This window comes from Entelurus aequoreus, linkage group LG23 (genome assembly GCF_033978785.1).
Source record: "Entelurus aequoreus isolate RoL-2023_Sb linkage group LG23, RoL_Eaeq_v1.1, whole genome shotgun sequence".
In the NCBI taxonomy this organism is placed as follows: Eukaryota; Metazoa; Chordata; class Actinopteri; order Syngnathiformes; family Syngnathidae; genus Entelurus; species Entelurus aequoreus.
Window position 1 is genome coordinate 44,153,349 of NC_084753.1, and position 17,635 is coordinate 44,170,983.

The 17,635-nt window shown below is 36.2% G+C and overlaps 1 protein-coding gene across 2 annotated transcripts in view; it reads left to right on the forward strand.

Moving 5' to 3' along the window:
- The window catches only part of LOC133640510 (polyubiquitin-B-like), a 36,386-nt gene extending 20,084 nt beyond the window's left edge, over positions 1–16,302 (forward strand). Inside the window, exons 1-2 of one of the 2 annotated variants that reach the window (XM_062033974.1) lie at positions 6,620–6,701; positions 14,721–16,302. In XM_062033974.1, the coding sequence (XP_061889958.1) occupies positions 14,729–15,409 (681 nt within the window). In that variant the 5' untranslated portion in view covers positions 6,620–6,701; positions 14,721–14,728 and the 3' untranslated portion in view covers positions 15,410–16,302. Of the gene's footprint in view, positions 1–6,619; positions 6,702–14,720 lie in introns of those variants that run through there. The other variant, XM_062033973.1, reaches the window with a different exon arrangement.
- Positions 16,303–17,635: the final 1,333 nt, after the last annotated feature.

Genomic DNA, 17,635 nt, shown 5'->3' on the forward strand with positions numbered 1-17,635 from the left:
ATGCCTGCAGAATCAGAATCTTTTTTCACTGCACACGTCAAATGTAAAGCACCATATTCTCCACAATTATGTAAATACAATCAAAATGTATAAAAAGCAGAATCGAATCAACCAGAGCAAATAGGCAATAATCAGCATTTACCTGCAACATATTGCGTGTCAGCTTCAGCATGTGGCAAGCGTCCATCATAACAAAAACATTGTCATGGGTTACTGGATGTGGGAAATGGGTCTTCAAGGGCTCACAGGGGTTTGCCTTTAGATCGCACCCAAGTTGGGTGCACATACTGACATTGGATGCATGACCATCCATTGTCATGCACACCACCCTTATCTGACGATGATGCAGCTCTTCTAATGCATGCTCTACCAAGACTTTCTGTGTTTCTGGTGTGAGGGACTTGGTCAAATAATACGCAATTGGAGCTTTCCAATAACCTTGAAGCCCAACCACCATAAACACAAGAGCCTCGGAAGCAATGTCAGTCTCATTCAATCGATCCCCCATGTCCACAAATCCAGACATTGTTTGTGTCTGAGGATCATATTGGATGTGCTTTTTGATGGCCATGGCATCCAGCATCAGAGTGACACATCCGTACTTGGCCTCATCTTCCTGACGCCGTCTTTCCAGCATGTCCAACATCATTTTATTGAGACCAGGTTTGGCATCAAGAGAGCTCAGCCACCTTAGTAAAAATAAAAAGTAGCCATTTAACCACGTAGCCATTTAACCACTAAACCAAGCATCCCTATTGTGGACACTGGACATACTAAAAATAGCTACAATATCAAAATGTATCAGCATGAGACATGGGGCTCTATTTTCGTGCCGGCGGTAAGCGGCGTTATGATCGTCCTGATTCACCAAAATAGAGCCCATGAGCTGTTAGATCAGTAAGTTTAACCATTCATGATAATACAGTCTGTAGTGCTTAAGTGGTTAATGTAATTTAGTTTAAAATTAGACATCATGAAGAATACCTTTGCAATGAACTGGGATGTGGGAGGTGAATATGCAGAGTCTCTCTCAGGTAGTGATATGCCTTTGGACCATGCAGATGGAGCGTAAGGGCAAAATCTCTCTGGGCCTTGGTGTACTCTACGCCCTGCCTCGACAGGAGGTGAACCGGAAGATCTGAAATTCAATTAGTAAAAGTGATTTAGTAGGTCTCCTTTTAATAGTAACTAGGAAGTCTAACAAAGAACATAAAATACACAAAATATTCAATGTAATATTTTTATTTTACCTGAGTAGCATTCAAGCTTGTCTTTCAGCTCTTCGTTGATGAGATTTTTCTCCTTCAGTTCCTCCAGAAGAGCCCGCATGTTTTTCTTGGCCCTCCTTTCTCTCGCCAAGGCATTAGTCTTCTCCCGCTGCAGTTTCCTCACTCTCGCTGAGGCTTCTTTGAGTTTGGCCTTTATAGCCTTGGGGCAAGCAGGCAATGCGTATAGGTGGTCAGTGGCCTGCCGCTTGCGGCTCTTTCGCCTCTCTCCAGTGGCTCCCTGTTGCTTTGGCAAAATATACAAATATATAAATATTAGTAATATGTTAATTAATAACAGTTACTTTTTTAACAATTCAATGTTCACTTATCAATGCTGTGAGCCTAAATCAATTTTTATGTTCTCCAATTCTCCAACAGAAAACACAACTCAGCATACTTTTAAGAAATTGATCTTAATAGGCTTGTCCCCTTATAAGGCAAAAATATGTTTTGTGGCTCTGGACAAAAATGACTCTTTTGATTGTAAAGGTTGCCTACCCCTGGGTGTAGTTTCAATGTTCGCACATGTTTATTCATCCAAGTGTATGAGTGACAGAGCAAGTGAGATAGCCAGTGGTTCTCAAACTTTTTACACAGAGTACCACCTCAATATAATAATATGACAAGCCAAGACCAATGGACACATTTGTCCGTGTACGGACATGTTGATGACACCTGGACATTCCACATGCAAATACTCACAACATCAGGCTGAGGTTCATCCTGAGACAAGTCCATTGGCAGGTTGTCTTCCGCTCTTCTAGCAGTGGTTGTGCTTCTTGTTGCTATCGGCTAAAATAAACATAAGAGTGAAAAAAAACATATTGAGTGTCTAAAATGTGCTGTAATAAGCAACACATTATTTCTTCCTAAACTTGCAGAAAGAAAAACTAAAGTGTGACATTTAATCACATATTTATATATTGATATATCAATCTTATACACCTTGAATTCTTGTTGGTCAATGATACACATACCCTTTGAAGATGAGCTGGAAAGTTGAAAATTGTTGGCACAACACCATCTTTAAGCCGGACAGTCTGCCCCGTCCTGTCAAAATCCTCACTCCTAAAGTGCTCACTGCAGAGCACTGTCCTGCCAGAGGCAACAAAACCATCCCTTCTTAGGGCAAGTTCCCACTGCCTCTTCCTCTCTCCGGTTTTGGGAAACCTTAAAAACGTGAGAAAGGTAGCCAGATATATAAATTATTGTCAACATTTTCCACCCTTCTTTCCTTTAACATTAAGGGTAAGGACAAAAATACACACCTAAATTATCATATTTTTGGGGTAATTGTATGTATGTATGTATGTATGTATGTATGCATGTATGTATGCATGTATGCATGTATGTGCATGTATGCATGTATGTACTTTAAGAATAAGACAACCACACTAAAAGAGTTATAAGAAAGGTGTCCAAAAGAAACATTCAATTGTGTAAAAAGCCTTGGGTCAACAACAATCTTGCAATACTATTATCTCACATAGCCCCGCTGTTCCTGTGTAGCAGGACCTGTATTGTACATACATCCACTAAGTAACTAACGATTATCCTAATTATAGTCATAATATTGTCATATCTTACCGGTGAAAGGTGATCCCACGGGTTCTCGTTTTGAGACTACGGCGATTAGAGCATCCGTAGGCTGCACAAAAGTCAGGCATCTTCACTGGTAGGCGTAGTTCTGTAAACACAAAGCCAGCAATTTCCTGTATCAAAATTTTAAGATGTTTTTAACAAACCAAACCGCTTGGAAATCATGTGCAACTTAAGTTATGTTGAAAAGAAAGAGCAATTCTGCCTCTCCCACTGATCCTTTTCCCATGAAACGAGCTAACAAAATTGTTCAGCTAACTTAGCTAACGTTAATAGGTACAGCTGGCCAGGGACAAACATACAACCTTATTTTTTAAGTCGTTTTTCGAACAGAAAAGCTGCAATTTCAACATGTCCAAGCATCCTGAATCATAGCCACGTTAATAACGTGTGTAATAAACAAAACCGTTTGTAAATCCGTCAAGATTTCAGCGAGTTAAGAGTATTTTTGTTTGTGCAGATCACTCACCTTACAACAGCTACCATAGAACGTACCAGAATAGTTGACCGTCACAAGATGGCCGCCGGTGAACTACGCTGGAGACTCCGCCTTGCGCCATCTACTGATATATATCTATGGTCAGTGGGCTATTTTCAACCGGAAGTGACGCACTTATATAGTCAGCTTGACATAATAAATCAACAACCACTTAAAAAATGGAAAATTGTACAAAATAAATCATAGACTCAGACATTGTCATAGGAAAATAAATAGACCAATAAAATTTTTTTATAAAGCAATGAAAAAAAAAGTATATAGCAATAAAAATAAAATGCATAAAGCAATAAAGAAATGTATATAGCAATACAAAAAAAAGTTATAAAGCAATAAAAATGTTTTTAAACTTTGCACCTTCCTATTAAAACATGGACGCTATGCGATCATTTGCAATGATGTATAGAATAGAATAGAATAGAATAGAACAAAGTACTTTATTGATCCCTGGGGGAAATTCAGCACCACAGCTCGCTCACAATAGACAATAAACACTTAGCTATTTTTTACATGTGAATAATATAAATACAGTCTATTATACAGCATTATTCACATGTGAATAATATAAATACAGTCTATTATACAGCATTATTCACATGTGAATAATATAAATACAGTCTATTATACATCATTATTCACATGTGAATAATATAAATACAGTCTATTATACAGCATTATTCACATGTGAATAATATAAATACAGTCTATTATACAGCATTATTCACATGTGAATAATATAAATACAGTCTATTATACAGCATTATTCACATGTGAATAATATAAATACAGTCTATTATACAGCATTATTCACATGTGAATAACATAAATACAGTCTATTATACAGCATTATTCACATGTGAATAATATAAATACAGTCTATTATACAGCATTATTCACATGTGAATAACATAAATACAGTCTATTATACAGCATTATTCACATGTGAATAACATAAATACAGTCTATTATACAGCATTATTCACGTGTGAATAATATAAATACAGTCTATCATACAGCATTATTCACATGTGACTAATATAAATACAGTCTATTACACAGCATTATTCACATGTGAATAACATAAATACAGTCTATTATACAGCATTATTCACATGTGACTAATATAAATACAGTCTATTATACAGCATTATTCACATGTGAATAACATAAATACAGTCTATTATACAGCATTATTCACGTGTGAATAATATAAATACAGTCTATCATACAGCATTATTCACATGTGAATAATATAAATACAGTCTATTATACAGCATTATTCACGTGTGAATAATATAAATACAGTCTATTATACAGCATTATTCACATGCGAATAATATAAATACAGTCTATTATACAGCATTATTCACATGCGAATAATATAAATACAGTCTATCATACAGCATTATTCACATGTGAATAATATAAATACAGTCTATTATACAGCATTATTCACATGCGAATAATATAAATACAGTCTATTATACAGCATTATTCACATGTGAATAACATAAATACAGTCTATTATACAGCATTATTCACATGTGAATAATGCTGTATAATAGACTGTATTTATATTATTCACATGTGAATAACATAAATACAGTCTATTATACAGCATTATTCACATGTGAATAATATAAATACAGTCTATTATACAGCATTATTCACATGTGAATAATATAAATACAGTCTATTATACAGCATTATTCACATGTGAAAAATATAAATACAGTCTATTATACAGCATTATTCACATGTGAATAATATAAATACAGTCTATTATACAGCATTATTCACATGTGCATAATATAAATACAATCTATTATACAGCATTATTCACATGTGACTAACATAAATACAGTCTATTATACAGCATTATTCACATGTGAAAAATATAAATACAGTCTATTATACAGCATTATTCACATGTGCATAATATAAATACAGTCTATTATACAGCATTATTCACATGTGAATAACATAAATACAGTCTATTATACAGCATTATTCACATGTGAAAAATATAAATACAGTCTATTATACAGCATTATTCACATGTGAATAATATAAATACAGTCTATTATACAGCATTATTCACATGTGAATAACATAAATATAGTCTATTATACAGCATTATTCACATGTGAAAAATATAAATACAGTCTATTATACAGCATTATTCACATGTGCATAGTATAAATACAGTCTATTATACAGCATTATTCACATGTGCATAATATAAATACAGTCTATTATACAGCATTATTCACATGTGAATAATATAAATACAGTCTATTATACAGCATTATTCACATGTGAATAATATAAATACAGTCTATTATACAGCATTATTCACATGTGAATAATATAAATACAGTCTATTATACAGCATTATTCACATGTGAAGAACATAAATTGGGAAGTTACAATGCTTGGGGTTTTGGTTATCGATCAGAGAAAATTGTTATAGTGCAAATGTATTTAATTCCCTATTTTCAATCAAACCTCCTCCATGTTTGTACTTTTAACAGACCAAATCCTGCCGAGTTCGATGTTAGTTTTTAATTGAACAACGTACATGCAAACATATGATCTCCATGTACATAAAAACCAAGGCACTTTCAACAAATCTCAACAATTGCAAACTCTAATCAGGTTGAGCAAATACTGTCTTCCGCAAAACATCTAAAAGGAAAGAAAACTAAAGTAAATACGAATATAATATACAAATAATAACAATAAATATATATATATTTCTAAATAGGATAATATACCAAAAAAAGACAACAAAAGGCTAATCCAAATCACTTAAAATTTCTGCAATAACGAAATTGAGTCTGTTTAACTGATTGGAGGGCTAACTTCCACAGCTAGTGGGTCAATGACGATGACTTCTGTTTTGCTTGATCAGCCGTTTTACTGCCCTGTTACAGACACCGTCTGGAAACAATTGAGGTACGTAAATAAACATTCACACCATCTTCCGTACCAGTATGTATATATATATATATACAGTATCTGCGGTCCAGTGCGGCTAAAATGTATTTCTTCTGAAATGTAGCGGGTGTGGCTGAAACCCTGCTGCGCTCTATAGTGAGTGAATAAAAGCTCATTTGAGACTCACACATCGCTATCGTCTCTTTGAATCAAACACAATAATTGTGCTGCTCGTCACCGTCTTTCATGACAAGTATGATGACGGCCGTATAAAAACCGCTATATGAAAATCCAAAAATGACCATCTGACCGCCGCAAAGTGGTAGATAAAAGACATTTCTGCCCTGGAAGCTGATATTAACACCACCTGTCAGAACTTTACCGCATTTTGGTAATTGGTATGTACATTTTGCTGCGTAAAGCTAAGCATTGTACTCAATAATACAGAGTAATAGCTACTAATGTGAAAACTGTAGTGTCGACGGAATGACTCTAGAGCAGGGGTCAGCAATCTTTTTGAAAGCAAGAGCTACTTCTTGGGTAGTGATTAATGCGAAGGGCTACCAGTTTGATACACACTTCAATAAATTGCCAGAAATAGCCAATTTGCTCAATTTACCTTTAACTCTATGTTATTATTAATAATTAATGATATTTACACTTAATTGAACGGTTTAAAAGAGGAGAAAACACGAAAAAAATGACAATTAAATTTTGAAACATAGTTTGTCTTCAATTTCGACTCTTTAAAATTCAAAATTCAACCGAAAAAAAGAAGAGCAAAACTAGCTAATTCGAATCTTTTTGAAAAAATTTAAAAAATGAATTTATGGAACATCATTAGTAATTTTTCCTGATTAAGATTAATTTTAGAATTTTGATGACATGTTTTAAATAGGTTAAAATCCAATCTGCACTTTGTTAGAATATATAACAAATTGGACCAAGCTATATTTCTAACAAAGACAAATCATTATTTCTTCTAGATTTTCCAGAACAAAAATTTTAAAAGAAATTCAAAAGACTTTGAAATAAGATTTAAATTTGATTCTACGGATTTTCTAGATTTGCCAGAATAATTTTTTGGAATTTTAATCATAATAAGTTTGAAGAAATATTTGACAAATATTCTTCGTCGAAAAAACAGAAGCTAAAATGAAGAATTAAATTAAAATGTATTTATTATTCTTTACAATAAAAAAATACATTTACTTGAACATTGATTTAAATTGTCAGGAAAGAAGAGGAATGAATTTAAAAGGTAAAAAGGTATATGTGTTTAAAAATCCTAAAATCATTTTTAAGGTTGTATTTTTTCTCTAAAATTGTCTTTCTGAAAGTTATAAGAAGCAAAGTAAAAAAATTAATGAATTTATTTAAAGGCCTACTGAAATGATTTTTTTTAATTTAAACGGGAATAGCAGATCCATTCTATGTGTCATACTTGATTATTTCGCGATATTGCCATATTTTTGCTGAAAGGATTTAGTAGAGAACATCGATGATAAAGTTTTGGTCGCTGATAAAAAAAAAAGCCTTGCCTGTACCGGAAGTAGCGTGACGTCACAGGTTGAAAGGCTCCTCACATCTGCACATTGTTTACACCAGCAGCGAGAGAGATTCGGACCTAGAAAGCAGCTATTACCCCTTTAATTTGAGCCAGGATGAAAGATTTGTGGATGAGGAACGTGAGAGTGAAGGACTAGAGTGCAGTGCAGGACGTATCTTTTTTCGCTCTGAGCGTAACTTAGTTACAAGCTGGCTCATTGGATTCCACACTCTCTCCTTTTTCTATTGTGGATCACGGATTTGTATTTTAAAGCACCTGGGATACTATATCCTCTTGAAAATGAGAGACCAGAACACCAAAGGGACATTCACAGTGACTTTATCTCCATGACAATACATCGGTGAAGCACTTTAGCTACGGAGCTAACATGATAGCATCGGGCTTAACTGCAGATAGAAACAAAAGAAATAAACCCCTGACTGGAAGGATAGACAGAAGATCAACAATACTATTAAACCATGGACATGTAACTACACAGTTAATGCTTTCCAGGCTGGCGAAGCCTAGCAATGCTGTTGCTAACGACGCCATTGAAGCTAACTTAGCTACGGGACCTCGTCAGAGCTATGATAAAAACATTAACTCTCCACCTACGCCAGCCAGCCCTCATCTGCTCATCAACACCCGTGCTCACCTGCGTTCCAGCGATCGACGGAGCGATGAAGGACTTCATCCGATCATCGATGCGGTCGGCGGCTAGCGTCGGATAGCGCGTCTGCTATCCAAGTCAAAGTCCTCCTGGTTGTGTTGCTGCAGCCAGCCGCTAATACACTGATCCCATCTACAACTTTCTTCTTTGCAGTCTTCATTGTTCATTAAACAAATTGCAAAAGATTCACCAACACAGATGTCCAGAATACTGTGGAATTTTGCGACGAAATCAGAGCTTTTTGTATTGAATACAATGTGTCCCAATACTTCCGTTTCAACCATTGACGTCACGCGCATACGTCATCATACATACGTCATCATACATAGACCTTTTCAAGCGGAAGTTTAGCGGGAAATGTAAAATGTCACTTTATAAGTTAACCCGGCCGTATTGGCATGTGTTGCAATGTTAAGATGTCATCATTGATATATAAACTATCAGACTGCGTGGTCGCTAGTAGTGGCTTTCAGTAGGCCTTTAAGGTTGTTGGTAAGTATAAAGTGCACGGCACAGTTTTGTCAGTGCCACGATCAGGAAGAAAACGCAAGCTATCCCCTGCTGCTGAGAGAAAATTGGTCAGGATGATTAAGAGTCAAGGGAGAACCACCAAAAGGCAAGTCTGCAATGAATTGGAAGCTGCTGGAACACAGGTGTCAGTGTCCACTGTCAAGCATCGCCATGGACTGAGAGGCTACAATGCAAGAAGGAAGACCTTGTTCCAGAAGCCACACCTTAAGGCTCGTCTAAAGTTTGCTGCTGATCACATGGACAAAGATAAGACCTTCTGGAGGAAAGTTCTGTGGTCAGATGAAACAAAAATGGCCACAATACCCAGCAATATCCCCACTTTTTGACACCTAGAAAAAAAATTCCCGACTTTTTGACACTTTGAAAAAATCCATATTTTTTGACAGAAAATATCCCGACATTTTGACAGGAAATATCCCGACATTTAGACAGGAAATATCCCGACATTTTGACAGGAAATATCCCGACATTTTGACAGGAAATATCCCGACATTTTGACAGGAAATATCCCGACATTTTGACAGGAAATATCCCGACATTTTGACAGAAAATATCCCGACATTTTGACAGAAAATATCCCGACATTTTGACGGAAAATATCCCGACATTTTGACGGGAAATATCCCGACATTTTGACAGAAAATATCCCGACATTTTGACAGGAAATATCCCGACATTTTGACAGGAAATATCCCGACATTTTGACAGGAAATATCCCGACATTTTGACAGGAAATATCCCGACATTTTGACAGAAAATATCCCGACATTTTGACAGGAAATATCCCGACATTTTGACAGGAAATATCCCGACATTTTGACAGGAAATATCCCGACATTTTGACAGAAAATATCCCGACATTTTGACAGAAAATATCCCGATATTTGGACAGAAAATATCCCGACATTTTGACAGAAAATATCCCGACATTTTGACAGGAAATATCCCGACATTTTGACAGGAAATATCCCGACATTTTGACAGAAAATATCCCGACATTTTGACAGGAAATATCCCGACATTTTGACAAAAAATATCCCGACATTTTGACAGAAAATATCCCGACATTTTGACAGAAAATATCCCGACATTTTGACAGGAAATATCCCGACATTTTGACAGGAAATATCCCGACATTTTGACAGGAAATATCCCGACATTTTGACAGGAAATATCCCGACATTTTGACAGGAAATATCCCGACATTTTGACAGGAAATATCCCGACATTTTGACAGAAAATATCCCGACATTTTGACAGGAAATATCCCGACATTTTGACAGGAAATATCCCGACATTTTGACAGGAAATATCCCGACATTTTGACAGAAAATATCCCGACATTTTGACAGAAAATATCCCGATATTTTGACAAAAAATATCCCGACATTTTGACAGAAAATATCCCGACATTTTGACAGAAAATATCCCGACATTTTGACAGGAAATATCCCGACATTTTGACAGAAAATATCCCGACATTTTGACAGGAAATATCCCGACATTTTGACAGAAAATATCCCGACATTTTGACAGAAATATCCCGACATTTTGACAGAAAATATCCCGACATTTTGACAGGAAATATCCCGACATTTTGACAGAAAATATCCCGACATTTTGACAGAAAATATCCCGACATTTTGACAGAAAATATCCCGACATTTTGACAGAAAATATCCCGACATTTTGACAGAAAATATCCCGACATTTTGACAGGAAATATCTCGACATTTTGACAGAAAATATCCCGACATTTTGACAGAAAATATCCCGACATTTTGACAGGAAATATCCCGACATTTTGACAGAAAATATCCCGACATTTTGACAGAAATATCCCGACATTTTGACAGAAAATATCCCGACATTTTGACAGGAAATATCCCGACATTTTGACAGGAAATATCCCGACATTTTGACAGAAAATATCCCGACATTTTGACAGAAAATATCCCGACATTTTGACAGAAAATATCCCGACATTTTGACAGAAAATATCCCGACATTTTGACAGGAAATATCTCGACATTTTGACAGAAAATATCCCGACATTTTGACAGGAAATATCCCGACATTTTGACAGAAAATAACCCGACATTTTGACAGGAAATATCCCGACATTTTGTCAGAAAATATCCCGACATTTTGTCAGAAAATATCCCGACATTTTGACAGAAATATCCCGACATTTTGACAGGAAATATCCCGACATTTTGACAGGAAATATCCCGACATTTTGACAGGAAATATCCCGACATTTTGACAGGAAATATCCCGACATTTTGACAGGAAATATCCCGACATTTTGACAGAAAATATCCCGACATTTTGACAGAAAATATCCCGACATTTTGACAGGAAATATCCCGACATTTTGACAGGAAATATCCCGACATTTTGACAGAAAATATCCCGACATTTTGACAGCAAATATCCCGACACTTTGACAGGAAATATCCCGACATTTTGACAGGAAATATCCCGACATTTTGACAGAAAATATCCCGACTTTTTGACACTTGGAAAAAATCACGATTTTTTGACACTTGGAAAAAATCACGACTTTTTGACACTTGGAAAAAATCACGACATTTTGACACTTGGAAAAAATCACGACTTTTTGACACTTGGAAAAAATCACGATTTTTTGACCAAAAAAATCACGACTTTTTGACACTTGGACAAAATCACGACTTTTTGACACTTGGAAAAAATCACGACTTTTTGACACTTGGAAAAAATCACGATTTTTTGACCAAAAAAATCACGACTTTTTGACACTTGGAAAAAATCACTTTTTGACAGAAAATATCTGACATTTTGACAGAAAATATCCCGACATTATGACAGAAAATATGCCGACATTTTGACAGAAATATGCCGACATTTTGACACTTAGAAAAAATCCCGACTTTTTGACAGAAATATCCCGACATTTTGACAGGAAATATACGGACATCTTGACACTTCGAAAAAAAAACGACTTTTTGAACCTTTGAAAAAAATCCCGATTTTTTTTTACTAAAAATATCCCGACATTTTGACAGAAAATATCCCGACATTTTGACAGAAAATATCCCGACATTTTGACAGAAAATATCCCGACATTTTGACAGAAAATATCCCGACATTTTGACAGAAAATATCCCGACATTTTGACAGAAAATATCCCGACATTTTGACAGTAAATATCCCGACATTTTGACAGAAAATATCCCGACATTTTGACAGAAAATATCCCGACATTTTGACAGTAAATATCCCGACATTTTGACAGTAAATATCCCGACATTTTGACAGAAAATATCGCGACTTTTTGACACTTCGAAAAATTCCCGACTTTTTGACACTTCGAAAAATTCCCGACTTTTTCACACTTCGAAAAAATCCAGACATTTTGACACTTAGAAAAAAATCACGACTTTTTGACACTTGGAAAAAATCCCGATTTTTTGACACTTAGAAAAAATCTCGACATTTTGACACTTAGAAAAAAATCACGACTTTTTGACACTTGGAAAAAATCCCGATTTTTTGACAAAAAAAATCACGACTTTTTGACTCTTGGAAAAAATCACGACTTTTTGACACTTGGAATAAATCACGACTTTTTGACTCTTGGAAAAAATCACGACTTTTTGACTCTTGGAAAAAATCACGACTTTTTGACACTTGGAAAAAATCACGACTTTTTGACACTTGGAAAAAATCACGATTTTTTGACACTTGGAAAAAATCACGATTTTTTGACACTTGGAAAAAATCACGATTTTTTGACACTTGGAACAAATCACGACTTTTTTGACACTTGGAAAAAATCACGATTTTTTGACACTTAGAAAAAATCACGATTTTTTGACACTTAGAAAAAATCTCGACTTTTTGACACTTGGAAAAAATCCCGATTTTTTGACAAAAAAAATCACGACTTTTTGACTCTTGGAAAAATCACAACTTTTTGAGACTTGGAAAAAATCACGACTTTTTGACACTTGGAAAAAATCACGACTTTTTGACACTTGGAAAAAATCACGACTTTTTGACACTTGGAAAAAATCACGACTTTTTGACTCTTGGAAAAAATCACGACTTTTTGACACTTGGAAAAAATCACGACTTTTTGACACTTGGAAAAAATCACGATTTTTTGACACTTGGAAAAAATCACGATTTTTTGACACTTGGAAAAAATCACGATTTTTTGACACTTGGAACAAATCACGACTTTTTTGACACTTGGAAAAAATCACGATTTTTTGACACTTAGAAAAAATCACGATTTTTTGACACTTAGAAAAAATCTCGACTTTTTGACACTTGGAAAAAATCCCGATTTTTTGACAAAAAAAATCACGACTTTTTGACTCTTGGAAAAATCACAACTTTTTGAGACTTGGAAAAAATCACGACTTTTTGACACTTGGAAAAAATCACGACTTTTTGACACTTGGAAAAAATCACGACTTTTTGACACTTGGAAAAAATCACGACTTTTTGACACTTGGAAAAAATCCCGATTTTTTTGACAAAAAAAATCACGACTTTTTGACACTTGGACAAAATCACGACTTTTTGACACTTGGAAAAAATCACTTTTTGACAGAAAATATCGGACATTTTGACAGAAAATATCCCGACATTTTGACAGAAAATATGCCGACATTTTGACAGAAATATGCCGACATTTTGACAGGAAATATACGGACATCTTGACACTTCGAAAAAAACCCGACTTTTTGAACCTTTGAAAAAATCCCGATTTTTTTACTAAAAAAATTCCGATTTTTTTTTACTAAAAAAATACCGATTTTTTGACAGAAATATCCCGACATTTTGACAGGAAATATACGGACATCTTGACACTTCGAAAAAAAACCGACTTTTTGAACCTTTGAAAAAATCCCGATTTTTTTTACTAAAAAAATTCCGATTTTTTTACTAAAAAAACACCGATTTTTTTTACTAAAAAAATACCGATTTTTTGACAAAAAAAAAATCAAAAATCAAAAAAAGGTGAGGCCTTTAATCCCAGGAACACCAAACCTACCGTCAAGCATGGTGGTGGTAGTATTATGCTCTGGGCCTGTTTTGCTGCCAATGGAACTGCTGCTTTAAATGGGACAATGAAAAAGGAGGATTAGCTCCAAATTGTTCAGGACAAGCTAAAATCCTCAGCCCGGAGGTTGGGTCTTGTTGGGTGTGCCAACAGGACAATGACGTCAAAAGTGGTAAAGGAATGGCTAAATCAGGCTAGAATGAAGGTTTTAGAATGGCCTTCCCAAAGTCCTGACTGAAAGGTGTGGACAATGCTGAAGAAACAAGTCCAAAAATAAGAGTTGTAGAAATGATTGTAAAGTCAAGACAGCCATGACATGATGTTCTTTACAAGTGTATGTCCACTTTTGACTGTATATATGTATGTATATACAGTATAGGCGTAATATGATCCAACTTTCTTGTTCTTGTCAAAAGTCTAGCAGCCGCACTTAGTACCAATAACTCCTAGAACACTCAGAAGTGCAGATTTCAAGCATTGAAATACTTTCTATAGTTCAAGACTTCCGCTCACACCACAATGGCAAATACAGTTTGGATGTTAAAGGTCTAAAGAAAACCGCATTTGGTCCAGGTCCGGGTTATAGTGACACAACTTTTTGTCTTCAGGTAAAAACATGCAGATCTTTGTGACGACTCTATCCGGGAAGACGCTCACTCTCAAGGTGGAGCTCACGGACACAATTGAGAAGGTGAAGACCAAAATCCGTGCCAAGGAAGGACTTCCAGCCCGCCAGCAGAGACTGATCTTTGCTGGCAAGCAACTGGAAGACGAGCGCACCCTCTCGCACTACAACATCCAGAGGGAGTCCACCATCCACTACATCCTGCGCCTGAGAGGTGGCATGCAGGTCTTTGTGAAGGGCTCGCTCGGAAGGCTCGACCCGTACGAGGTTGAGATCGGGGACACGGTGGAGAGTTTGAAGGAGAAAATCCGGGACCTGACGGGGGTTCCTCTTCACGAGCAGGTACTGGACTGTAACGGCCGCAGGCTGCTGGAGCAAGAACGCTTGTCCGACTACAACATCAGTCCGCAGTCTGTGATTGATCTCAGAATGAGTAGCTGTCGCAAAATGCGGATCTTCGTGAAGACCCTCACCGGCAGGGTCCTCACCCTCTACGTCAGGGCTGACAACACTATTAAGAACGTGAAGGCCATAATCCAAGAACAAGTAGGGGTTCCTCCTCACCAGCAGGCACTGACTTTTGGCCGAAGTCAACTGGAGGATGACAAGTACTTGTTTTCATACAAGATCAAGGCCGAAGCGACCCTTCATCTTGTCCTGCGTCCTTTGTGAAGACCATAGGCTACATTTCTGCCAGTGGGTGCTCGGGGTGTGTCTATTAGTGCTGTCCCCATACCAATATTTTGGTACTGGTACCAAACGTATTTCGGTACTTTTCCACAAAAAATGTGGCTTTATTCGAACAAAAACTGTGCAAGACCTCCTTCTACCACCTCAGGAACATTGCTAAACTCCGCCCCTCACTCCCTCTCTCTGATGCCGAGAAGCTCGTCCACGCCTTGGTCTCCTCCTGGCTCGACTACTGCAACTCACTTCTTGTCGGGATCCCCAGCAAGAACATCCAGAAGCTACAGTACTTACAGAATAGTGCTGCTAGGATCCTGACGAGAGTGCGGAAATATGACCCCAACTCTCAAATCCCTTCACTGGCTTCCTGTTCCACTCAGGATTGAATTGAAAGTCTCCCTACTAACCCACCAGTGCCTCCATGGAGATGCCCCCCCTCTACCTCAAAGAACTGCTCACCCCCGACACCTCCGCTCCGGACAGGCTAACCTCCTCCAACCTCCGAGGACAAAGCTACGAACAATGGGAGACCGGGCTTTCTGCTCCGCCGCTCCCAGTCTGTGGAACGCTCTCCCTGACCACCTGAGGGCACCACAGACTGTGGATGCTTTAAAAAAAGGCTTAAAAGCCCTTCTTTTTCAAATATATGTATATATATATTAGGGCTGGGAATCTTTGGGTGTCCCACGATTCGATTCAGAATCGATTCTTGGGGTCAAGATTCGATTCAGAATCGATTCTTGGGGTCAAGATTCGATTCAGAATCGATTTTTTTTTTCCCAATTCAACACGATTCTCGATTCAAAAACGATTTTTTTTTTTTTTTTTTATGAAAACAATACACAACAATACCATAATAATGGAATACAATTTCAAAACAAAACCCGACCCAGCAACATTCAGAATAGCAATAAATAGCAATTGAAGAGACACAAACAATCTAAAAGTAGTGAGACAAAAATGAATATTATCAACAACAGTATCAATATTAGTAACAATTTCAACATAGCAGTGATTAAAAATCCCTCATTGATATTATCATTACAAACATTAATTTTAAAAAAAAAAATACAAAAAATGAACAATAGTGTCACAGTGGCTTACACTTGCATCGCATCTCATAAAGTAAATGTCTAATGATAATGTCAATGAGGGATTTTTAATCACTGCTATGTTGAAATTGTAACTAATATTGATACTGTTGTTGATAATATTCATTTTTGTTTGTTGTGTTTGTGTTTCCTCTCAATTGTTGTGTGTGGTGTTTGTGTCTCCTCTCAATTGTTGTGTGTGGTGTTTGTGTCTCCTCTCAATTGTTGTGTGTGGTGTTTGTGTCTCCTCTCAATTGTTGTGTGTGGTGTTTGTGTCTCCTCTCAATTGTTGTGTGTGGTGTTTGTGTCTCCTCTATTGTTGTGTGTGGTGTTTGTGTCTCCTCTCAATTGTTGTGTGTGGTGTTTGTGTCTCCTCTCAATTGTTGTGTGTGGTGTTTGTGTCTCCTCTCAATTGTTGTGTGTGGTGTTTGTGTCTCCTCTCAATTGTTGTGTGTGGTGTTTGTGTCTCCTCTCAATTGTTGTGTGTGGTGTTTGTGTCTCCTCTCAATTGTTGTGTGTGGTGTTTGTGTCTCCTCTCAGTTGTTGTGTGTGTGGTGTTTGTGTCTCCTCTCAATTGTTGTGTGTGGTGTTTGTGTCTCCTCTCAATTGTTGTGTGTGGTGTTTGTGTCTCCTCTCAATTGCTCTGTTAATTGCACTTCTGAGTGTTGCTGGCTCGGTTTTGGAATTGGATTGCATTGTTATGGTATTGCTGTGTATTGTTTTGTTGGATTGATTAATTAAAAAAAAAATTAAAACATTTTTTTTTTTTATAAAAATTTAAAAAAAAAAAAAGATTTTTTTAAAAATGAGAATCGATTCTGAATGGCACAACGTGAGAATCGCGATTCGAATTCAAATCGATTTTTTCCCACACCTCTAATATATATGTATATATATATATATATATATATATATATATATATATATATATATATATATATATATATATATATATATATATATATATATATATATATATATATGCAGACTAGTTATAGCAATTTGGCTGTTCTAGTTTTTTTTTAATTATATTTTTATTTATTAATCCACTGTAGCACTTTGAGATTGTTTACTCAATGTAAAGTGCTTTTTACAAATAAAATCTATTATTATTATTATT